The sequence below is a fragment of the Leptonychotes weddellii genome, chromosome 11 (assembly GCF_054177405.1).
Source record: "Leptonychotes weddellii isolate Sample4059 chromosome 11, ASM5417740v2, whole genome shotgun sequence".
NCBI lineage: Eukaryota > Metazoa > Chordata > Mammalia > Carnivora > Phocidae > Leptonychotes > Leptonychotes weddellii.
Genome location: NC_138379.1, coordinates 81,717,726 through 81,742,071, shown reverse-complemented (window position 1 = coordinate 81,742,071; position 24,346 = coordinate 81,717,726). Strand labels below are relative to the sequence as shown.

The 24,346-nt window shown below is 62.1% G+C and overlaps 2 protein-coding genes across 5 annotated transcripts in view; one reads left to right on the top strand and one right to left on the bottom strand.

Moving 5' to 3' along the window:
• Positions 1-2,809, top strand: part of CXCR5 (C-X-C motif chemokine receptor 5) — a 10,935-nt gene extending 8,126 nt beyond the window's left edge. Inside the window, exon 2 of the mRNA XM_031037080.2 lies at positions 85-2,809. Coding sequence (XP_030892940.1) covers positions 85-1,152 — 1,068 coding nt within the window. The 3' untranslated portion in view covers positions 1,153-2,809. The remainder of the gene's footprint in view (positions 1-84) is intronic.
• The window catches only part of BCL9L (BCL9 like), a 27,805-nt gene continuing 6,135 nt past the window's right edge, over positions 2,677-24,346 (bottom strand). The window contains exons 2-10 of one of the 4 annotated variants that reach the window (XM_031020318.2): positions 23,383-23,440; positions 14,922-15,023; positions 13,272-13,657; positions 12,474-12,593; positions 9,891-10,101; positions 9,641-9,725; positions 7,270-9,553; positions 6,532-6,813; positions 2,677-6,096 (exon numbers count right to left, since the gene is read on the bottom strand). In XM_031020318.2, coding sequence (XP_030876178.2) covers positions 5,003-6,096; positions 6,532-6,813; positions 7,270-9,553; positions 9,641-9,725; positions 9,891-10,101; positions 12,474-12,593; positions 13,272-13,657; positions 14,922-14,947 — 4,488 coding nt within the window. In that variant the 5' untranslated portion in view covers positions 14,948-15,023; positions 23,383-23,440 and the 3' untranslated portion in view covers positions 2,677-5,002. The remainder of the gene's footprint in view (positions 6,097-6,531; positions 6,814-7,269; positions 9,554-9,640; positions 9,726-9,890; positions 10,102-12,473; positions 12,594-13,271; positions 13,658-14,921; positions 15,024-23,382; positions 23,441-24,346) is intronic. The other 3 variants (XM_006749182.3, XM_031020319.2, XM_031020320.2) reach the window with 3 other exon arrangements.

Below are 24,346 nucleotides of genomic sequence, written 5' to 3'. Positions count from 1 at the left end.
GGGGGCCAGGGGAGTCAGGGTCCCTGTGCGAGGGGCAGAGACGGGTCCTCAGCCCCCCGCCCTGCTGTCTCCCCGCCCTCGCAGTACAGGGAGCTCGGCAACTACAGTGACAGCACCGAGAGCCCCGCGGTGGAAAATCACCTCTGCTCCACGGTCGAGGGGCCCCTCCTGGCCTCCTTCAAGGCTGTGTTCATGCCGGTGGCCTACGGCTTCATCTTCCTCCTGGGTATGATGGGCAACATCCTGGTGCTGGTGATCCTGGAGCGGCACCGACAAACGCGCAGCTCCACCGAGACCTTCCTGTTCCACCTGGCCGCGGCCGACCTCCTGCTGGTCTTCATCCTGCCCTTCGCCGTGGCCGAGGGCTCTGTGGGCTGGCTCCTGGGCACGTTCCTCTGCAAAGCTGTGATCGCCCTGCACAAGGTCAACTTCTACTGCAGCAGCCTGCTCCTGGCCTGCATCGCCGTGGACCGCTACCTGGCCATCGTGCACGCCGTCCATGCCTATCGCCACCGCCGCCTCCTCTCCGTCCACATCACCTGCGCCGCCGTCTGGCTGGCGGGCTGCTGCTTCGCCTTGCCGGAGATCCTCTTCGCCAAGGTCAGCCAGCCCCACCACAACGACTCGCTGCCGCGCTGTACCTTCTCCCAGGAGAACCAGGCCGAAACCAAGGCCTGGTTCACCTCCCGCTTCCTCTACCACGTCGGGGGCTTCCTGCTGCCCCTGCTGGTCATGGGCTGGTGCTACGTCGGGGTGGTGAACCGACTGTGCCAGGCCCAGCGGCGCCCGCAGAGGCAGAAGGCGGTCCGGGTGGCCATCCTGGTGACGAGCGTCTTCTTCCTCTGTTGGTCACCCTACCACGTCGTCATCTTCCTGGACACCCTGGCGAGGCTGAAGACCGTGGGCTACGGCTGCGAGCTGAACGGCTACCTCTCCGTGGCCATCACCATGAGCGAGTTCCTGGGCCTAGCGCACTGCTGTCTCAATCCCATGCTCTACACTTTCGCGGGTGTGAAGTTCCGCAGCGACCTGTCGCGCCTTCTGACCAAGCTGGGCTGTGCCGGCCCGGCGTCCCTTTGCCAGTTATTCCCCACTTGGCGCAAGAGCAGCCTCTCCGAGTCAGAGAATGCCACCTCCCTCACCACCTTCTAGGTCCCAGCCCCCTCTGTTTCTGCTTTCCTTGGGGGATGCGGCGTCGCTGGAACCCCTTCCAGCAGGAGCTGGGATCCTAAGAGCTCGCCTTGGCCGATACCCTCATTCGGGCCAGCTAGAGCCACGCCCTCCTTCCAGGACATTCCTGCCTGCTCTTCTTCCAGCCCCTGGGGCTAAGCTGCAATCCAGGGAAGGGAAGCAGCCGGGAGGCAAAGCAAAGGATGCCTGTGCCCATCTGTATCCCCTTCTTTCATCTTCACCGTTGGAAGCTCAAGAGACAACTTTTACTCCCGCCCCTGCCAATTGGGAAAGTCAGTCCCCTCCCAGAATGCACTCCGTCATCTTACGGACGGCAGGCCTCCACAACTACCCACCTGTCCTCTCACCCCTCCTGCCGAAAGAAGCCAGAGGCTGAGCACCAGGGGAGAGATGGAGGTCAAGGCTGAGGGAAGGCCAGCCGGCAAAAGAATGTGGCCTTAACATCTCGGTCCCTAACAAACACAGACATCCTGCCAGGCTGCCAGCCCTGCATCTTGACCGAGCAGGAAACTCCGACTGACCCAATCCAGGAAGCTGCTCCTGGCTCTGACCAAAGTGGCACCAGGCCCTGGGAGGTCTGCGGACTGAGGGCAGACTCCAGCCACCCTCAGAGATCAGCCAGCGTCCTAGGGAAGAACGAAGGAAAGTTCTTCCAGCAGAGGAAAGCCACTGAAAGAAAAGATTCTCCTTCCTCAGCCTCAAGGAGGGCCAAGGAGAGACCAAAGCCAGCTGTCTCCTCTGCCCAGGGCGGAGAGGTCCCAGTATGGGCCAGGGGCAGTCGGGTCTAGAGCTCTGGTAGGTCTGAGCACTGATAAGGAAGGAGGCAGACTGTTCCTTCCTGCCCCCGTCTCTGCAAGCCACACAACCAGGAGAAACTCGGGCAGCAGAGGGGTCCCAATCACACAGAGGGAGCACTTCGCCAAGAGTCAGAACAGAGATGTAGACCCCCAGAGGAGAATGACAGACTGGAAAGGGCCTCTGGGGGTCATCTCATCCAGCCCCCTGCCTGCGGGCCAGACCCAGAGCTTGCCACCTCTCCGGGCCTCAGCAAGAGCCACGAGGCATCCCCTCAGGCCAGGCAGGGTGAGAACCAGGGAAGTCCCCGAGGCCCAGGAAGCCGAGCCCTGCCCCTGAGAGGATACCGCTCAGATGGAACCAGAGGAAGCCACTCCGTGCCTGCCTGCCTGCCCACCTTCCCCGGGGAGGGCTCTCCCGCCCCTGCTCTGGCTAGGGTGGGAGGTCCGGGACCCGTGCCCTTGCTGAGGGCGCATCTGGGGGGCCCAGGCCCCCTCAAGGGCAGCCAGCCAAGCCCCCTAGGCGGCCCCCACGGTGGAAATCAGAACTGTGACCCGGGGGAGGAGGGGGGAGACCGTCTCCTTACCGTGGAACACTGGGAAAGCCCCGGGGTCCCCCTTTTTCCTCCCAGCGTCCAACAGTAAGCTGGGCAGTGGAGGAGCCAGACACGGAAGCAAAAAAGGCAAGAGGTTGGATTTTTAATTTTCTCTTTTTAATAAAAAGGCACCTATAAAACAGGTCAATTACAGTACAGGCAGCACAGAGACCCCCGAAACAAGCCTAAAAATTGTTTCAAAATAAAACCCAAGAAGATGTCTTCACATATTGTATTTATATATTTATATTTATATATATATATTTATATAATGGTACAAAATGGCTGGGGGTATGGCCACGGATGGAGGGACGTAGGCTGGCCTGTGGAGTTCACCTTGGAAAGCTAGTCGGGTGGCGGAGGTGGGGCAAGAGGAGAACGGGGAGGACACCGGGCCCTTTGCGGTCTGACCCCTCTCTCCTCTGGGCAGGAAACACTTAAGAGTCAGTTTGGGGAGTCTTGGGTCAGGGGCGGGGGGCGCTCATGGGCCCAGGGCCCAGGTTGAGGCAGGGTGGGCAAAGCGCCTGGCAGGATGGAAGGCGGGTGGCCCCCAAACACAGGTGGTGGGGCCCTGGCCCCGGGGGCCCCAGGGAGGTGCTGGGGGAGGCAGGAGCCTGCAGCCAGCCAGCCAGCCCCAGAGGAAGCGCTTGACCTGGCTGACGGTGGGCTGAGGACAGCACCAGACTGGGAAAAGTGGGGCAAATTCCCTTTGTATCACAGCTGCCAATGTTAAGGCCAGACCCTGCAGATCAGGAAGCCTGGGGACGGGGCCGTGGCAGAAGACACCTTGTCTAGAAATGGCCCTTGGCCCTGGAGGCAGGGCGCAGAGGCCAGGGAACTGCTCTGCCACCTCACGAGGCAGGAAAGGAAGTGAGAAAAGGAGAAGTGTTTTACTCCTGGGGCCAAGGGGGCAAAACACTGAGTCTGTATGGCTTCAGCTCTGACCAGAGGCAGGTGGGGAGTTCTGGGAAAGAGCAGGGCAAGCGAGGGGGTCGGCAGTGGCTGCACCCGGGGCCTGGGCAGGCACAGAGCCCCGAGCCCCGGGCAGTGGGACCTTGCCGGTGAGCGGGCAGGTAGGACGCCCCGTGCTTCTCCATCACTTTCTCTAATGCATCCTCAAAGGGTGGAGGCCGGAGGGAGACAGATCTACTTAGCCAACCCCTTTTCCTTCCGCCTTTGGTGAGAAGCGGGTAGCAGTGCCTGGAAAAGTCAGGGCCCGGGGGTTCCCTGGACCATCTGGGCCGCGGTGCGGCGCCTCCCTGGCCCCGCTCAAGGGGCCACACAGCCTCCACCTCTTCCTCCTTTCCCTCATCCCACACTGGGGATGAAGGGCCTCAAGTTCTGGCTAAGGTGTAGCAGCAGGGGACGCCAGACATCCGTAGCCGGGAAGCCAGGGCCCCGGGTCACGGGTCACCTGCGTGGGGCGAGCACGCATGCCCGAGCACACATTCTCCTGCATTCATTCAGCGGCAGACAGGCTGCTGCTCTGGGGGGGCGGTGGGGGGGTGTCTCAGCCCGGAAGGGGCTCCCCAGGTGGAAGCCTGGGTGGTCTGACCTCAGTCTAGGTGTGGGGTATCTGTCGGTTCCCCATTTGAGGAAGGGACCGGAATGGTGTCCTTTCGGACCCAGAGGCACGGCAAACAGTGGGTGCGTGTGTCGGACTGCGTGGTCCTGAGTCCAGGGGAGTGGAAAGGGGCAATAATTTGAAGCAGGGGCGGGGCGGGAAGGGTTTCTTTTCACTTTTCTTTGTTGCGACTTCTATCAAAGCACAGATACGGCACACACACACACACACCGGCACGAAAGCGCAGTACTCTATTTACAGCTGAGGTTGGCACCTGCCCCCCTGGCCAGCCGCCTGCAGGGAGGGGTGGGAGAGGGGGGTCAGCCACATCAGCAGGGAGAGGGGATGAGGCAGGAAAAAGACAGAAGGAGAAACGGGTGGGAGCAGAGAAACCAAGAGGAGAGTGAAGCTCCAGTAACACACAGGGCCGAGGAGACAGCCGCAGAAAGGTAAGGGACAGCGTGCGGAGGCCTCTCCTGCCCCCAGGATTCTCCCCACCAGGGTTCCGTAACAGGACTCTGAAAGCGGAGCTGAAGAGGGGGAGGGGTGCCGAGAACCAGGGGAGAGAGAGGCTCCGTGGGACTGGGGAGGGGCGGGGGAGGGGCAGTCCCTGCGGCCGAAATGGAACCCCAATCCCAAACCCCCCACCCCGCCCTGCCACATCCCCCCCCCCCCCGAAGCTGCCAGCACATCTGGTTTCCACAAATGCCATTCCCCACACAAGTCCCTCCCACCCCCTCCACCCCACCCCCTGACCCAAGGCCATCCCAACACCGGAGGGGAAGAAACTTCTTTTAAGGTTATCATATTTGCAGTATCGCCCCAGCCCCAGCGCCCCCCCCCCGCCCAGGGGACCGCTAGAAGGGCAGGTTGGCCATGCTGCCCGGCGCCGGGAGGTAGCCCATCTGGCTGTCCAGAGACACGCTGCGCTGCCGCAGCGGGTGGGACACCATGAGGTTCTGCTGGGGCGGGGGGCCCATGAGGGAGCCCTGCGGGGAGAGCATGTGGGGGGCCTGGCTGTAGACCTCACCCCCCACACCCCGTTGCTTCATCAGCATGAAATTCTGCTGGGTCATGAGGCCTTGTGGCGGGGACATGACTCCCTGGTGCAGGCCATGGGGCACCATGCCCTGCTGTGGGGGCACACCTGTCCTGCCCAGCAAGGACATCTGTCCGGGGTGGCACATGGACATGTTGAGACCCCGCTGGACGCCCTGCTGGCCCGGGAGGTTGGGGGGCCGTGAGGGGGTCTGCTCCGCCATCATATTCTGCAGGTTCATGAGATGCAGATTGGGGGGCTGGGCCTTGGGGGGCTGGTTCTCGCTCTTGGGGAAGTATTGGAGGGTGCTGCTTGGCTTCTCAGAGGGGATGATCCTCGATAAGTCGAACTCAGGGATCCCCGTCGGGGTGGGCCGGATCACCTCGCTCAGCTCGGGGTCGTTCAGCACTGATGCCACCCCAGGGAGCACGCCTGGGGGGTAGGCGTCGCCCATGCGCCCAGCCATGCCTTTGCCCATCAGGTGCTGCTGAGGGGGCATGGGGCCCGGCGGCTGGCTAGGCAGGTCCTCTGGGGGCAGGGGCATGCCCGAAGGGTAGTGCTGCTGCAGGCCAGGCCCCCCGCCCCCACCGCCGCTGGGGGCCATGGCACCATGGGGCTGCTGGAGCCGAGGGGGGAAGGGCATCATCTGGGAGGAGCCGGGCACAGGGCCACAGGGGGCATTCAGGGAGTCTGGGCCCCCTGGAGGCAGCATCATGGAGTTTTGAGGGGGCCCTCCTGTCCCCTGCGCATTGGGGTGCAGTGGAATGTTAGACCCCAGAGGGGTAGGGGAGGGCAACATAGTAGGTGGGGGTTCATGGGACAGGGGCTGCTGGCCTGGCAGGTTCATGCCCATGGGGCTCTGGGCAGCAGCTGAGTTCAGGTGCATCTGGTTGGGCTGGTTATTGCTGATCCCTGTGGGGAGAGAGAAAAGGGGGTCAGGAGCTGTGTGCACCCAGCTGGGGGAGGCTGCAGGACTCAGTTCTTCCCCACTCCCCAGCCAGGCTCATGCCAGGAGGGGTGAGGGCCTCCACCATGGGCCTGTGCTGGCTGCAGGGGCATGGACTTCAGGCATTCAGGTTAGAAGCCAAGAGACCCGAGTTCTGGCCCAGTTTGCTGTAGGCACATCACTCACTGGATGTCAGAAAGGCCACTCGGGTGCGCTGGGCTTGGTTTCGCTACATGAGAAGTGGGAACCTGACCCGGGACATCACACCCCCACTCCCAGGGCCCGCTGGGAGCACATGAGAGCCAGCGTAACCACAGGAGGGACTGCTGGCCGTGGCAACTCTTCTCATGCCCGGTGCCCACACCGGCTCTTCTCCCTGCGGCCCCCTTCCTGCCTCGCACCTGGCCCAGAGCCCTGCGGCGGTGGTGGAGGGGGGAGCAGGGGCCGGTCGGGCAGCAGCTCGTCGTCGGAGGTGGCGATGGTCTTGATGGCGTTGTGGTAGAGCGGGGTGGAGCTGGGCATGGCGTACTTGGACATCTGGGACATCATCAGTGACAGGGGGTTCTGGGAAGGCGTGGGGTCTGGGGAGGAAGTGAATGGCAGGCTGGGGTTCATAAGGCCGCTGGGAGGGTTGGCGGGAGGCGCTGAGGAGCTGCTCCGGGGGCCGCTAGGCGGGAGGGCACCTACAGAAGCGGGGAGACAGAAAGAGCGGGGGGTGACTGGGGAGGGGAAGGCGAGTTTGGCGGCTCACATGGTGGGTTAGGAAGAGGCCAGCTCCCAAATCTCCTGACTCCTCCAGGCACACCTCTACTCCACTGTCCTGCTCAACCCCATTATCACTATCGCCCACCCGTCTTTGAGCAGTTCCTGCGGCCTCGGGGCCCCCAGACAGTGGGGAGAGCCCAAGTGTGAACCCCTCCAAATGCCTGGGAGAGCCCCATGGCACTCCCTGCGGGAGCTCACGCTCAGCTGCTGACATGTGCCCCTCAAGCAGAGCCATCCACCTCTGCACCCGGTATGGATGCCTTCACGCGCTCGCCTGCCCCGGCAAGAACACCCCTCCCCATCCCCCTGGAGATTCCCAGTGCCAGAGTCCAGTCTCCACCCCACCCCCCACCGGCCTGGCCCAGCTGACTCACCCTGTTCTATGCTGCCCAGGGTGGCGGAAGAGTTCATGTTGAGAGGCGGCTGCTTGTTCTGGGGGACCCCAGGGCTGGGCATGGCGGTCTTGGGCGAGGCGACCCAGCCGGGAGAAGGCACCGCCACGGAAGGAGACTTGAGCCTGCTGGGCGAGCCAGTGGGCGAACGGACACTGAGGGAGGAGCTGAGGACCTGCGGCGACTTGAGAGGTCCTGGAGGGTTGGCCGAAGGCAAGGGCACCATCTGTGAGGGAGTCTGGGGTGACTTGAGGTTGGCGGAGGGTGAGGTGACCAGGGGCGAGTGCACCTGGCTAAGGGTGGGCGACTTCAGGTGCCCCATGCCTGGCGAGCCCATCTGATTAATACTGATGGTGAGGTCTGAGGGCCGTCTGCCCAGCCCCCGGTTGGGGGCTGAATGCACGGACCCCGGAGGATTAGATGCAGGGGGCAGGGGCATGTGGCTGAGCCGGGTGGTGCCCACGTTGCCCATGGGCATTGAGCTCTGGTCGGGACTGAACATGTCTTGAGTATTGCCCATGTCCTGGGGCATGGCTTGGTAGGGCCCCTGGCCCCCAGAGAATCCCTGCTGGCCCTGGTTGGGGAACTGAGAGGGCATGAGCATCTTCTGTGGGCCACCCATCATGCCACTGCTGTTCTGGGCCCGCACCCGGGCCATCTCTTCAGGACTGAGGCCCTGCGGCCCCAACATGTCCCCTGGGCCCCGCATCTTCTGTGACATCAGCATCTGCTGCTGTGGGGTCATCTGGACGTTCAAGTTCATGTTCATGTTCATGTTCACATTCATGTTCATGTTGAGGTTGCCTGGCCCCATGGGGGGGTCCACCTCTCTCAGCCCAGACTGCCCCATGGGGGGACTCAAGAGGCCCCGGCCTCCACCAAACTCCATGCCCATGGGAGTGCCCGCCAGGCCCTCGCCACCAGCCATCTGCCCAGGAAATATGGCTGGATCCATCTGCCGGTGTGCCTGCATCATCCGCTCCATCTCCATGCCCTGCCCCATGGCACTGCCTGCCATGCCCAGGGGGCGCTGCATGCCCATGGACCGCTTCTCCAGCAGCTGGTGCCGCAGCAGCTCCTCCCGGACCCGAGGGGTCATGAATCGCTCTGCTTCACCCTGCCCGCCCGGGTAGGGCACGGCGTTCTGGGCAAAATTGCTGGGCCCCCCCATGGGGGGTAAGTCTTCGGTCCAGCCCATACCCGGCCTCACGGGCCTCTGCATGGCATTCATGGGCACCTCCATGGTCATGCCCTGCATGCCTCCAAAGCCAGGCACCCGTTGCATCTGGTTGCCTGGGAAACGGGGGCCGGGAAAAGGAGGTCCGCCCCGGAGCTGCATGGGATCTTGGACATCCATGGGCCCTCGCAGCTGTGCACCCATGCCGGGCGGCCACTGATCCCCAGGCTTGCTGTGGTAGGGAGGCGGGGGCCCCCTCACCATCATGCCCCCCATGCCCATCATGTCCTGCAGGGGGCGGCCCCCGTGCAGCCCGATCTGCTCCTCCTTCCGCCGCTTCTCCTCATAGTACTCTTCCTGCAGCTTGCGCCAGGCCACCTGCTCCGGCGTCAGGCTGTCCTGGCCCAGCCTCTGCATCATCATGTTCATCTGCTGCCCCATGTCCCCACCTGGGGGGTGCCCAGGCACTTCGTGCTCCAGCGGGGGGCCCCCCAGGCTCTGCGTCTGTGAAATCATAGACTGCAAGGGCTCCTCGTACTTTTTCAGCCCACTGGGAGGGGCCGTGGGGGCCTGCTGGGGGGCAGGAGGGGCTTGTGCTGGTGGTCCCCCCTCGCCGGCTCCTCCCGGGGGTCCCTTGAGGAAGGGCTCGGTCTCCCCGCTGCGGAGCAACAGCCGCTCAATGTCTCGGAGCGTCTGGAGGGAACGCTCCCGGTGCTCCAGCTGCTCCTTGGACAGGCCCTCAGAGCCCACCAGGCTCCGCTGCCCGTTTCCTGGGGGGGCAGCGTCCCCGAGCAGGGCAGGGCCGGGGGCACTGCTGGGGTCTCCTCCAGGAGGCAGCGGGTTGGTGGTGGTGGCGGCCGTCGGGGTGTTAGGGTGGGTGCCCCCAGGGCCACCGCCTGTGCTGGCCGCTCCCACCGAGCTGGGGGTCAGGGCCTGACTGGCGTCCTCGGGGGGACCCTCAGACGGCAGCGCGGGTGGAGCGCTGCCGGGGGCCGGGGGCGGCGGCGGCGGAGGTGGCTGGGACTGCGGGGTGCCTGCGGACGGCGTGCTTAAGGGTAGCGGCTCTGGGGTAGGTGGCACTTTCGGGGTCTGTGGGGGGACAGAGGCAGAGCGTGAGACAGGGAAGGGGAGGCGCCGGCCAAGCCACCCTACCGTCCTCGGAGGCGCCACACTCACCTGGTCCAGCTTGGCCCGGGGCACGTTCTGCTGGTGGTAGGCGAGGATGGAGTCAGCCCGGCCCTGCAGCACGGCCTCGGCAGCCCTGCGCAGAAGGGGCAGGCACGAACAGCTCAGGGAGGGGGGCAGGAGGGAACCCTTGCCCTCACCCGACCCACCCCAACTGAGCCCTGGCCCCCTGCAGACGGAACACTCAGGATCCCAGGCTGAGGGGTGCCGGGTAAACGGAGGCCCGCCCTGAGGCACTTACGTGTTGGCCAGGTGGGTGGTGAAGACGTACACGTACTGTGAGGGAGGCTTTCCGGGGACACCCCCACCCCCGCCCCCAGGGGCGTCGGCCCGAAGGCCCGGCGGCGGCCCATGGGGGGGTCCCGGAGTGCTGCTCTCGCTGAGGGGCAGTTGGGCGGCTTGGCCAGGACCCAGCTGCGGGGCCGCCATGGCTGGGTCTGCTACATTACAGTCTGCACGGGAGAGGAGAGAAACCCGGTAAGCGGCCCAGATTCAGAAAAGAGAGCCAGCTGGTGCTCCCCACCGCCCCATTCCAGAGATGCCCAGGGATAGACAGGCTCAGGCCGGCCGGGCGATCTGTTGTCCCACTCTGGTGGTACGTGTCTGGTGTCCACACTTACTTGCCCTAGACCAGTCTTCGACCCGGACGGAAATTGTGGGGACCCTAGGGAGATGCAGGAGAGGGGAAATGTGACCCTTACAAACAGGCTCCCCTGTGCCTGGCATCTCGAAGGACACTCATAGACGTGATCCCATCTGACCACAACATCCCTGGGAGGAAGGTGTCCTATACTCTGCTTTAGAGAGGAGGAAACAACTCTGGAAGGGTGCCGTTTCTCACCCACGGTGACACAGCCTGTCAGTGCCAAGCCGGGGTTTGAACCTGGGCAGGGACTCCAAAGCCCTGCTTTGAGCCCACGCACGACGGGGTGTGTGTGGGTGTGTGTGTGGGTGTGTGTGTACCCGCGAATGCTCTGACCAGGTGAGGGGAGAAGGCCAAGAGGCTGCACAGATTGATGAGTCAAACGATGAATGGTTTTGCATTCTAGCTCACAACTAACGGACTTTGTGCCCTTATGAACAAGACAGCTCATCGCTTTAAGCCTCCGTTGCTTCGTCTATAGAACGGAAACACTAACTCCCTGCTCTGCACAGCGGGGCAGGTCAAAGAAATCTATTTTTACAGCAACTTCAGAACTATGTCGCCAACGAAAAAAATCCTTAGAAAACAGAGTTAGAGAAGGCTGGCATAGTGGGTGCCCTCCCAGGATAGACTGACCACCCTGAGCACTGAGTGAAGTTTGTTCCATGGTCAAAAAGTGGATTCTAAGCCCGAGCCTCAAAAAGATCTACGCGCGGTCATTAACGGGACTAGGTAAGTCAGCGGACCCATTCCCATGCCAAGAGAAACAAATTTTACAAAAAATAACAGAGCCAAAAGCTTTGGGGGCAGAGGGGGCCTGAGAGCTGGCCTCCGTGTATGAGGGCTGTCCTGGGAAGAGAAAGGTGCATACTCCACACACAGAGCTAGGACTCCCAGGTACAAGTTAGGGGAAGGAGGCAGGCTTTATTCGGATAAAGAACTTTCTAGTACAAGAACAATAATAAAAACTAACAGTGTTCTAAGTGTGACGCGTATGGATTCATTTACTTCTCACACCAAACCTGTGAAGAAGTCCATTTCTATGGATGAAACTGGGACCCTTTCCCAAATTCACACAAATAGTAAACGGGAGATCCAGGATATAAACCAGTGGTCTGACTGTAGAGTCCATGCTATGAGCCGCTGCATCGGACTGCCCCAGACTAAGAACTCTTCGAGAACGTAACGGCAAGTACAACGGAAACAGTAGCAATGGATGCCTTAGTGCTGGGGACGGGATGTTAGTACCTTCTCCTTCGTATTTCCCTGTTTCTTCCAACGTTTCCACATCCTGGCGGTCTAATGTTATAAAAGCGAACTGGGGTGGTGGGGGGCTGTGGGTCCTGGGAGGCAGTGACCACCCCCATCTAACACTGACGGGTTCAGTGAGGCTCATGGACCGCCAGTCCCCTGGGGGGGCACCTGGGACCAGAGGACCTTTAAAGTCCCAGCCTGCGCGCCCCACCTCCAGGGACGTGGTCCGCTCCTCCCACAAACATCTGCTCAGTCGGCTTCCTTCTCTGGCTAGTTCGGTCTGCACTGAGTCGTCTCTCCCCTCCAAGAGATGTAAGCTCTGAGGGAAATCACCCAGTAAATGTGTGTGGGCTTCTCAAGGGCAGGAGAGCGTCAGGTTCTCCCCGTCACTTGAGCAAGGCCCAAATACACTCTGATCAATAAAAGAATGAGAGGAGTGGGCATCCACCCACACCCACTCGTCATCCTGGTGAAGCACGCTAGGCACTTGCCAGGAGTCAATTAGAGGTTGGGGAAGGGGGCCAGAGACACAGCCAGGCTTAGCCAGACTTTGCGAGGCTGAGCCAACAGTCTGGCTCCCAGGGATGCAGGACCCTCGCCACCCTCCCTCCACTGACCAGTAGGTGGCAGCAGAGGCCAAGAATTCATGGGAGGAGGTGTAGGCGGTGTGGCCAAGAAGGGCCACCCCACACCACCTCTGTCCCTCGGAAGAGGGGGCCACTGAGCACCTGGAAGGCAGGGGCTAAGCTGTCACGGCACAGGGAGGGACAGAGCGACAGGTGAGACAGGAAAGAAGTAGCCTGGGCTCCTCACCCCTGCTCCTCGCTCAGACTCAGCCCTCTAAAGCCCTAAGTGAGGAGAGGGAGGCTCCCCCAGGGCCCTGGGGGCACCATGGGCCACAAGATCCTGGCATCAATGGGCACTCACTGTGGGTGGCCCCAATGGGCTTGTCGTCCTCCTCGCTGTCGGGTCCTGAGCACCATTCGTCCCCACTGTAGGGCTGCTTCCGCTCCAGCACACACCGCCGCTTACTCCGGGGAGCCACCTCTGCCCAGCCAGGACAGAGCGGGCAGGGGTCAGAGTGAGTGCCCAGAGGCCCTGTCCTCCTACAGCCAGGGTCTCCATGGGCCCATTCCCTCAGATGCCCCACCCCAAGAGGGCACTGCCCAGGCCACGGCGGGCACTTTGCCAACCCTTGGCCCCCACCACACCATTTGTTTCTGATTTCTCTCTCCAGCCCCGCTGCCTGTCTCCCTTCCCCCACCCAGCACCAAGCACAGCATAATCCCCAACCACAACTGGTTCTAATTAGGGCTGGGGGGGGGCGGTGAGGGAGGGGAAGCCACTGCTACCCTTCCAGGCCCCAGAGCCTGCTCAAAGGCTCCCACCAGCTGGGACGCCAGGAGGTTCCTAAGAGGTGTGTGGGTCTGCTCCTCACCCCAGAGCACCTCCCTCTCCCCCTCTGGAGAGGAATAAGGCTGACCGGAAGCCCCATCACGCTGTGTGGCCCCTCCGTGGGTGGCACCTAAGGATGAGAAGTCCCCACCCTGGCCACCCCTACTCCTGAGAGAATGACCAAGTCGATGGGTATAATGCGGGTAAGAGAAAGGTGACCGTGCACAAATGCTGGAGAGGAGCAAGGGACACGGATAAGGCAAGGGGGGCAGCAAGCTTGGGCCTTGGACTGGAATATGTCGGGGTCTTGGGGATCAGGAAATGGGGTACCTTTGGCCTCTGAATCCAAGGATGGGGTCCCAGCCTCTCGCTGCTCTCCAGAGTCCACAGACACGCTCCGCTCCCTCTTCACCTTGCCCTTGAGCGAGCTGAAAGGGGGCACCCCTGCCTGGGGGTTCTTCAGACTTGAGTTGCTGGGTGAGATCTGGTTGGCCTTGGCCCCATGGCTCCCCGCCCCCACGCCCTTCGGGCCCAGGTTGCAGGTGGGTCCTTGGTTCACATTCTGGTGCTGGGACTGGGCCCCGCCATTCCCTGTCTTGCCATGATTGGTCAACTTATTTTCTGGGTGCATTGGCTTGGCTGGGGCTGGGGGGCAGTGGCCGCGCGGGGACAGCGGCGGGCTCCCTGGAGCTTCTCTCCTCCTGGGGTGGGGTAACCTGGGACAAGGTGGGAGAAACATGAAAGGTTAATCTTGCTAGGGGCCTAGCGTGCCTGCATTTTAACTGCCCCCACCCTGCCTCACCTAATGGTAGTGGAGGTGGGGGCCAAGGAACATCTTAAGACCACCAGCTATTCCCTATCTCCCTCTGTGGTTCCTCAGACAAGGGCTGATGCCTTTTCTCCACCTTGGGGAGTGAAGATAGGGCAACCCTCTCCACCTCTCAGACACCACAATTCAAGTGGAAACCAGGTCCTTGGGTGGCAGAATCCACCCCCACCCCCAACATCCATCAGACTGCACACCTCCAGGCCAACTCCCCTCCACTAGCACCTGACCAACACTTGAACAACCTCTCTTTTAGGGTTTGCTGTCTCCAGTCTCCTTCCAAGGTCCTAATCCTCAACTTTCATGTGCCCCAACACCAGCAGGTAAGGGGCACAGGACCTGAGGGTCACTGCTCATGCCCCAGCCCCATTCCCCTGGGGACGTGGGGACAAGCACACTGGAGAGTGGTACCCACTGGTCCAGACAGCTCCTCAAAGCAGGAGGGGGAAGCCTGAAGGGGGTCCACCGGCAGGCCTGGCAGGCAGGCAGGAGCAGGAGGAAAGGGGGAGGGGAGCGGTGTGTGGAGCCGACTGGAGCGAAGCTGGAAGCCAAGGATTCCTGCAGCCTAGGCTGCGGGCCCTTTAAGCTCCAGCCCGCTCCCCCCACCGCCTCCCCCTCCCCGGAGACCTATTAATAGCCGCTGGAAAGATCACATCACGGGAGAGGATATTTATCCCCCCTCATTCCACACCAGCTCAGATTTATTTCAGCTCTGCTGTCCTGCGGCTGCCGCCTGGCCCTGTCTGCCGGCTTCTCCTGGGGAAGGGGAGGGAGGCAGGCACCGCCCCTCCCTCCGGCTCCCACCCCCAGCTAGACTGAGGCCAGAGGGCGCCATTGGACCCGACAGTGGGGTGGGCAGGGGTCTGCTCAAACGGTTTTCTAGGAGGCAAGGGCTGGAAGGGACTAGACCAGCAGGCATAGCTGATTGCCAGTGCCCTCTGTCCCCTGGGCCCAGGCATTAAGGCTGTGGGCTCCTGCCTCAGGGCAGGCCTTCCCATTCTGACCCCCCCTTTAGCCCACCGGTGGCCTTGGAAGCCAAGTGCCCATAGGGCTCACTCTCCAAGCCAGCACAGCTCAGCCCCATGATCACTGGGCCCTTCCCTTCCCCGCACTCCACACACACACACTTCCCGCCCTCCACGACACCCACACACCTTGTCTTGTTAGCCAGGATCCTCATGGCTCCCACACACAGTGGGGCTACGGCCCCTGTGCGTGCCCAGGGCCCAGCCAGGTACTCGGTACTGGAGCACGGACTGCAGCAACAAGCCCCAAAGAGAAAACTTGTGACTTGGGGAGGGGGTGTAAGACGGGGAGGGGAGAAGGGAGGACCCAACAGCCCTGGGACTAGGGAGCTAGACAGGGTAAGGTGGGAATGGAAAGGGAGGACTACTAGGTGGGGTCTCTATCCTAGAGGCCGATTGTATCCCCATCTCTCCCGCACCTTACCCTCAGGGAGCTTGCAGTCTCTAGCAGGCCCACCCCCCCACCCCCCCCCCGGGCCGCAGAGGCAGAAATCACTAAAAGGATAGGTTGCAAAGGCGCCCGCGTGGGGCGGCCGTCAGGTCTGCTCTGGCCCCCTGGGGGACTCCCGCTCCCAGGCACGCCCCTCACCCCGGGTGGGGAACTCCTCACGCCCCGCCCCCCGGGCGCCCCCCGGCGCGGAGGCGGCCGGGGTAGGGGCAATGCCCCGCCCCGCCCCCAGCTCGAGGCCTAGCCCGTGCCCATTCCAGCAGGCCCGGGCGGGCAGCGAGAGGCCTGGCGGGGCCCCGGGGCTGCAGCTGGGCTCTTCTGGAGACCAGTAACGCTGGCTCAGATTCCTTCCCCGACCGCAAGAATGCAGGAGCCTCCCCTCCCCCCCCGCCCCTGCACCCCACCCCGCCCCCTTCGGCAGAGCCCGAGCGGAGAGGCAGAGCGAGCGAGGGAGCCAGCGAGCGAGCGAGGGAGCGGGAGACGGACAGGACTGCAGCGTGCCTCGCCGGGCCCCGCACGCGCCGCACGGACAGACACCCGGCCAAGTGCGGCGAGGGGCGGGGCGCGGGCGGCGGCGGCGAGCGGAGGTTCGGCCTAGCGCTGGGCGCCGCCTGGCAGGGGCTCCGAGACCCACAAGCACCGAACTCTGACTCACACACACTCACAGCTCACACGTGGACGGGGAGACAAAGACACGCACGGACCCCAGGAAACTAGAGGCGCGCCCACGCCGACCCGCGGAGGTGTGCTGGAGGGCGAGGGAGGCGCTGGCCCAAGCAGGAGCACGGAGTCAGCCTGGGGCCCCCGCAGACGCCCAGGCTGCCCGACGGCAGAGAGGGAGCGCGCCGACTCATTGAGCGGATGAAAAGACTGAGGCCCGGCCACAAGGGAACCGGAGAAAGTTGAGCCTGGTAGTGACAAAGGAACACGCGCGCGCACACACAGACACGCGGGGCCGTAGATACACCAACAGACTCACACAAACACAGAAGCCTCACCCAACCGCCCCCTGCCCTGCCCTCCCCCGCCCCACCGATCGGGGTGGGGGAGGGGAGGAGACTTGGGCCCAGCCTCGCCCTCGTGATCGGCCCAGCCAGACACGGGTGCGCACTCTCGCCGCTCCCAGCAGGGCTGCTGGAGGCTGGGCTGGACCTGGAGGCGAGCTCCCCACCCCCCCCACCCCCCTGCCCCGGCCCTGTGGAAGTCTAACCCTAAATTAACCTCAGGCATATTGGCCTTCCCTGCTCTAGCTCTGCCTCTGGGAAGAGAGGCTCCTCAGGGGAAGGTTCCAAAGTCCAGGGCCCGGCGGGGAAGCCTCCCTCGGCCAGCCCCCATCTCCTGCAACAGGTTAGAGCAGAAGCAGTTAAGAGCTGGGCTGGAGAGGGACCTGGGCTTAGGGACAGGCCTGTGGCTGACGCGTCTCACTCAAGTTCTCACCTTCCCCACCGCGCGGGTCCTCAAAACTACCCACCACCTGAAGGGACAGTGTTATTATCCCCATTTCACCAGGAAGAAACTGAGGTGTGGGAAAAGGGAGCGACGTGCCCCTGGGTCATGTGACCATTCCTGGGGCGTTTGCCCGCACTGCAGTGTCTCTCATCTGAGCCTGCACCAGAGAGGTGGGCTTCCAGCCACGGGGCCCGCCCCCTGTGGGGCAGAGGCGCAGGGCAAGGGGCACCCACTACCTCCTGTGTTTACAGCTTCAAATCTTGGGACCTGTAATAATTTGGAATGGGGCTGTTAGGAAATTAGTCCTCTCCGGCGTCCCCAGTCTGACCAGGGCTCCTCCCCAGAAGAATCTTGGAGTGGCCCTCCCCTCTCCGACTCCACCCCCTCGCTCCCACCCGGCCGCAGGGCGAGCTGAGTCAAGCACAGATGAGTCAGGACTTTCCCATCTCACACCTCCCCCCTACCCCTCAGAAGTTTGCCCCGGCTCCCAAAGACCCCCTCCTCCTCTACACATTCAGGGCACCCCCGAAGACACCTGGATGGCCTGGGGATGGGGGGGGGGCTAATTCCTGGTGGGTGCAGTTTTTCACCAGTGAGTGAAGGGGGCTTCCCAGCACCCGAGCAGGAACCCCTGGGATGAGTGAAAGGAAAGGCATGGGACTCTGGGCCCATTGCTGGGGTTCCCTCTTAGAGAGTAGGGTGGGGAGTGGCGACTTGTGCTCACAAAAAGGCTTCGAGAGTCACCTGAGCAAATGGTCAGGAGTACAGGCCAGGAGGCTGTTGAGACAAGAGCCTGAGATCAGCTGCTTCCCCATGGTCCTCCCTGGGGGGTTTGGGGGGAGCCGGTGGACCTGACCTCGGTGGGGGGAGGGAGATCAGGAAGGCTTCCACGGATGCCTTCAGTGGATGCTCAACAGAGAACTGCCACAGGTGTAACGTGCATTCACACGCCGGTGGCAACCCGCCTATTTCCAGCTGCCCCCGCCCCGGGAGCCCCTGCTTGGTTCACCAGCTGGCTCACCGGCCTCATTGCCTAGCTCAAAACCACCCAGGAGAGGCAGTGAGAAAACGCTTTGGAGGCTCCATGCTCCCCAGTACGGTGGGCAGACACCTCTAGAGAGGAAATGGGCTGCGAGGGCCCTCCTGGAGCCATGGGGGTGGGATTATTGTCCCCTGGCTCAAGGAGGTGCAGCTCCCAAGACAACAAGGGCCGGGTCCCTTTTCTCCTGGGTGTCAGGACTCGGTCCCTAGAAGCTCTCCTCTACCACCCAGGTCACTTCCTCTTCCTGAGGTGGTGACTCAGCCCAGTGGGGAGGTCAAGGATTCATAGCCCAGCAGGAAATCTGCTCAAGGACCAAGGTATTGCTCTGGGACCCTCTACGTGGGGACTCACAGGCTCAGAGGCCTTCTCCTCGCCCTGGTTCCTAGCAGCTCTCCCCACTCCCCCCCACCCCACCTCTTGCCAAAGGAGACCATGCAAATCAACAATTTTGTCTGGTTGACAAACCACCTCACCCCACCTGCAGCCCCAGGGTGATGTCAGGCAACCCCAGTCCTGCAGTTATGTGGGGACTCCTAGTCCCAGACTACTCTAGTCTGGGGTCTCTGAACAAGGTGCTTCTGGGGAGAAGGGGGGGTTCTGCCCATTCTGGTGCCCACTGTCCCCTCTGGAGTCTGCAAGACAAGTGACAAGGCCTAGACAAGCTTGAAGTCACCTCACTTGGCTCCCTCAGCCAGTGCCAGTGTGTCCAGGCCTTGGGACACAGTCATGCCTTGGCAGTGGGGTGCCCCCAAAGGCTGCTGCCCAATCCCTGGCTGCTCCCTCCCTCGGGGGGGAGGGGGAAGAGAGGGTGGGGGGCACAAGGAAACAAGACAGGGCAGGAAGCCCAGGCAGGCGGCGGGCACTCCGGGCCAGGCACAAACAGCCAACACAGGAAACCACAGCCCACCCCCGCCCACCCCACCCGCCCAAAGCTCTGGGAGAGAGGAGCTGCCAAGAGCCTGGTACCCCCAACCAGGGCAAGGGCCCAGGGTTAGCCCAGGGCAAGGCAAGAGCCAGAAGTTCTTTTCAGTCCTCTCTCTGCCCCAGACCCTACCTGGGGAGGGGGAGAGGAAGCCAGGCTGGCAGGGATGGTGCTGCCTCTTTAAATCCACCGAAATCCTGAGCTAGGCCCAACCCAGCTCTGGTTTCACAGGAAGGAAAGGCGCTCAGGAGCCAGTAGGGCAGGCGGTGGTGGCTGGAATTAGCCCCACCGGCCCAAATATATCTGGTCTCCGCCTGCCACCCCACTGGCACTTCCTGCCCCTGGCACCTGCATCACGGTGGGGATGGGAGAGGGTCGAGGTGGGAGACCCCAGTCTCTGGAGTGGTCCTGTCGCTGGGTACACGTGGGTGGAAGGTGACTTCCCAAAGCCTGGAGTCCCCGCAGGGAGGAATGGGCAGGGTGGCTCCCTGTGGGCCCTCACCTGGCCTGTCCTCCAAGGGGTTAATCTGGCCCCTGTTTGGGGGGGTGGGTAGGGGTGGCCTAGGAACCTCCTCCAAACTGCCTGGCGGCCGGGAACAATGGGGCCATTGTGGGAGGCCTGGAGTTGGGCAGACTGCTGGCACAGCCCAGCGCACCACGGGGCGGGCCCTCACCCAACGCCCGGCGCTCCCCCAGGTCCCACCAGCGGCAGACGCGTCCTCCCAGCCCCCTCACCTCGCCTGCCCGGCCCAGACCCCTGGCACATTGACACGCAGGCGGCCGTGACCCTGCAGGAAGCAGGGGCCTGTGGGCCAGGACGGGGTGGGGGCGGGGGCTGAGAGACAGGATGCGTGCCTGTGATCCTCCCGCAGGGAAGACAGGAAGGCCAAACGGGGTTTCTGGTGTCAATGCTGGCACCCTCAGGCAAGAAGGGCTTAGGGGATTGTGAGACCAGGGACAGGCAGGGTCCCCTGCCCCCAGGCCTCCTTTCCCACACTCATTCCAGAAACCTGCTCCCTGAGGAGATCCTGCCCCAGCAGCCTCACCTCCTGGGGTTGGGACACGGGCAGTGCAATGAGGGCTGGGTTGGCAGTCAGGCAGACGAGGTGCCAATCATATCCCGCCCTGTCTGAGCTAGGGGACTTGTCCCTCTGAGCCTGTTTCCTCATCTCCAAAGCGAGGGTAAACGTATAGGGTGAGATACTCAGTGAAACCATCTCACAGAATGCCTACGACATACTCAGCCCTCAAGAAACCACCTCTGGCCATGATGTCCCCTTCTTTACCCCCTGCCTGCCCCCCCCCCAGATTTGTGGGCATTTGGGAAATAAAGGTGGCCATTTGTCCTTGGAGTATCCAAGGGAATGGGGCCCATGGACATCATATAAGGGGTACCGAGTACAAAGACTTGGCTCTTCCTCTGCCCTCCTAGAAGAGGCCAACTCCCTCAGCTAGCTCTCCCCTGGGCATCACTAACTTTACTGACATACACTTGAACCCAGAGTGTGAACCCAGAAAGCTGGGTTCCACTCTCTTAGCTTCAGGTGTGTGTCTCAAAACCTCAGGAGGCAAGTGTAAGGGGGTTTCCCATCAACAGTGGCCCGCGTTCCCCCAGCCAGGCAGCCCTCTCCCCGCCTGGCCCCTTGGCAGACTCCTGCAGGGTTTGGGCTGGAGGAAGCTGGAGCCTACTTTCTTGCCACACACGTTCTTAAAGAGGGAAGGGTCTGAGAGGGCAAGACAAGCTACTGGCGCAGGAAGTTCTAGAAAGCAGGGGTCCAGGGAGAAGACCTATCCTCTTCTCAACTGGAGAGGGCTGTCCCTCTCAGGGTGGCTCCACAAGCCCCCAAAGGGTTAACAAGTCCCTAAAAATAACCTGCTCCCAGCAGGACCCCCCCAGCCATCTGTTCCCATTTTCTCCTGTTCACATTGGAACATCTGAAACCAGCCCCAGAGCCCCAGCCCGATCCCAAAAATAGCCCCAGCCTGCCCAAGGAACAGGCCCCAGGGGCCGGGCCTAGGCGGCATGACCAGCACAGCAGTGAGGCATGGCCCAGGCCAACCCTGAGCCCTCACTTTCAGGCCCATAGAAGGGAAGTGTCCTCTCTGGTTCCAGAAGGAGAGGATGCATAGAGCCAGGGGCTCCAGCCCACCCATCTTGGTACCAGGCCAGAGAAGCTACCTGCCAGCCAAGCCCAGGTCTCAGACACGGGAGCCCTGGGATCCCAGACACTTCTGCCACATCTCATAGTCCACTTTCCCCTGAGATTTGGATACTCACTCCCCAGAAGATCCAAACCACCTGTCTGCAGAGCTCCCCTAGTTGTGGGCACCCCATCCCTGCTGTCCACTCCTGGGCTCCTCATCCAGAGGTTCCCAAGCCTCAGCTCCTGTATTATCCCATCCCCCATGCCAGGACCTTCAGGAGCCCTGCTCACCGGTGTCCCTCGGCACTCACCCTGTCCCAGGGGCACACAGGGCTGAAGCAGAACTCTTTCCAGCACTGCCCACACTTACCATGCCGCCCACGAAAAGAGTCCTCTGGCCACTGTGGATGCTGATATGACCCCACCCCTCCTCTGGGCTTCAGGATGCCTCCTCCCTGCCCGTTTGTGTGTGGCAGGTGCCAGGCATGCCCATCTGGGCTTCTATACATATCACAGGTCTGGGCACTGCTCTGCCACACTCGGGGAAAATGCCCAGGCAGAGGGTACAGGGAATCCAGGGGACCCTGGACCCTGGGGCAACCCTAACAGCTGCCATCCATGTCACAGCTCCACACTGCCACTGTTCTCCCCAAGGAAGGTCCCTGACCCCTTAGGCCAGGAAGGAGAGGAGGCAGCCAGTTAAGCCATTTAAGGACAGAATGTTGCGTTCAGCCTGGTGAAAGAACAGAGCAGCAGGGATGGAATGGTGGGAGGGGTGCTAAAGTTGATCTGAGCCAGCAGCCTGGGGGAGGGAGAGCTCAGCCTGAGAAGTGCTGGCAGACGGGGAGGGACATGTCCTAAGTCCCCCCAGGCCCCTCTGTGGGCCTATGGCTATTTGGTGAACCTGCAACCAAGATGTCAGCTGGCTCCAACAGTGGGGAGACTGAGGCAGCGAGAAAGTGAGTCTGGAAGGGTCTTAGAATCTAGGAGTCTGAAGTACTGGAAAGGTTGTCCCCACCCCACCCCACCCCACCCCCAGTCCTCCCACCGCCATCAGTTCTTCCCTGCCAAAGCCCCCCGGGAGTGGTGGTAGGAGTCCCTGCAGAAAGTGATGGCTAGGAGCGAAGAGGAGGCTCTCTACCTGCTACTGAGCATTTATTCCATCGCATCAGCCTGCCCTGAATGCTACACACGCAGGATCTAATTTAATCCTCACAACAGCTTCTACACGAAAGTACTTTTATGATCCCCCACTTTAAGGCACAGGGAAGTTAAGTAACTTGCCGAAGTTACACAGTCCAGAATGAGAAGAACCGGGATTTGAACCCAGACGTGCCAGCAATTGGGTTCCTAACCAGTTTGTGAGACCAGTTCACCCTGAATCAGCCCTCTGTGCTCTGACGATCTCTCATGGTGCCCCTCACTCATTCCACATACACTCCCTCCAGGGCCATGTGCCCCAGGTCCTGGCTAGAGGCCAGAGTTCCTGCCCAGGGAAGAGATCAAAGAGAGGGCACCACCCCCCGCCCCCTCAGCACAGATGCCCTGAGAGCAAAGTTCTCCGGGGGAGCCCCCAGTCCTACCCACCCCCAATCCGCTACGTCCTCACCCATCCTGGTCCCTAATTGTCGGAAGGGAGCCAGGCAAGTTACCATGACAACAACACAGGGCCCCTGCTGAGAGAGACAGTGGGGGGGGGGCGGCTGCTGGAGAGGAGTCTGCTGCCCCTCTCACTCCCCAGGTGGGGGTCAAAGGTCAAGTGGGACTCACTAGGGAAGGGTGGAGTCCAGCCCCTGCCCCCACACCTGCTCAGCCACACCTGTCACTGCTCCCCACTTTTTTCATTGCCTGAGTTGGAAGCAGGACGACTTCCTCCCCGTCCCTGAGGGGTAGTGGCCTCCGGCCAGGGAAGGAGGGTGGGGGGATTAGAAGCCCCTCCCTCCCGAGGACAGTCTAAGAGACGTGCCTCCTCCCAGTCCTCAGCCTTCGGCAGCTTTCCCTAGTCAGCCCAGGAGCCTACAGGCGTGTTTGTTGTGAATTCAGGGAGTTGTTGCTAAGTAAGGAAGGAGGGGAGGGAGGGAAGGAGGGGGGTGGCAGTAGGGAGAGGGAGAGGGAGAGAGGGAGAAAGGGACAGAGAGAGAGAGAGAGAGTGTGTGTGTGTCTAAGGCCAGGGCAGAAACCACATTACGGTGGCTGGTAGCCACCCTGGCTTTGACTCAGCCGGCGGAGGCCAAAGCCAGGACAGAGCGGGGCAAGTACTTGGGATGACCAGGAAACCATACCTTGCCCTCCAGGGGTGATTGGGCAGGAGCTCCGCACCTCCCAGCCGGGAAAGATTCCAGCTCAGAAAAGGCCAGGGACCTTCACTGGAGTGGCGCTTTAACCCTTCCTGCCCCACCCCCACACCCCAGGTTGCAGGTTGTAAGGCGGTTAGCTCCCCTCCTCTGGGGGCAGGAGAATGAAAGGAGAAGTGGGGGCAGAAAGCCAGGAGGAGGGCGCCCAAGACAAAAAGCCAAGCAGGAGACTGGCAGATGAGAGCAGCGAGAAGGCTGCGGAGGGCACACAAAAGCACAGGGAGCTCTCACCTCAGGAGTACTGTGTGACGGGCTCAGGCTCAAGGGTGTGGTCTGGGAAGGGGGCTCCCTGTGGAGAGAGGGTCATAGCTAGAAGCCCCAAGCCAGCAATCTAGGCCCCTGCTCCTCCCATAACCCCAGTCCCTCCCCCAACATGTACACCACATAAACGTGTACACACACACACACACACACACACAGCCTGCAGCTCCAGGAAGTCTCTGAGCTACTCGGACACCACCCCCCCCAAACACACACTCCAGGACTTCTGTGGATTGGCTGGGAGCCAGGCCTGACCCAGCTGCTGCACCACACTGCTCCCCCTCCCTATCCTGGAAGCAGGAAAGGAGAAGGCACTGGAAGATGCCTGAGAGAGAGAGGGGCGGGGCCAATGACTCCCATGACCTGGCCTGAGGTCCTGGGGGAAGGGATGGATGGGGAGACCGGAGGACCCTGGCTTTCAGTGCCAGCCAGCCCCAGGGTTATCCTATGTCAGAGAAAAGAATGGTGCCTCTCCCACGTCCCTGTGTGGTCCCTTTGGCTACACCCCTCATCCCCCGAAGACACAGAGTCCCCACCGGCCTGGGGTGAGAGGATCTGGCTTAGCAGTTCAGTAGGATGGGGGGCTGGGTGAAGCTCCCACAGGCAGGCAGGAGGGAGGCTGGTGGCTGGGCTCAGTTTGTACTGGGGGTCAAAGGGGAGTTCTTTTCCGAAGAATTCTGGGAGAGACGCCAACTAGAGCAAGCTGCTAACCACCCCTCCCTCTCTCTCTCTGCACTGGGGGCAGCGGGGTGTCCCTGCCAACCAGACTTAACCCTGTGCAGCCTGTGTTAATCCTGGGCCCAGGATGGGGGAGTTGGGTAGGAGACCTCCAGCTGGGCTCAACTTCCAGTTCAAGGGGGCAGGTGCAGGGTGTCTTCTGCCAGAATGAAGCTGGTTCCACATAGCCCCATCTGGTAGCGCCCTGCCCTACCGC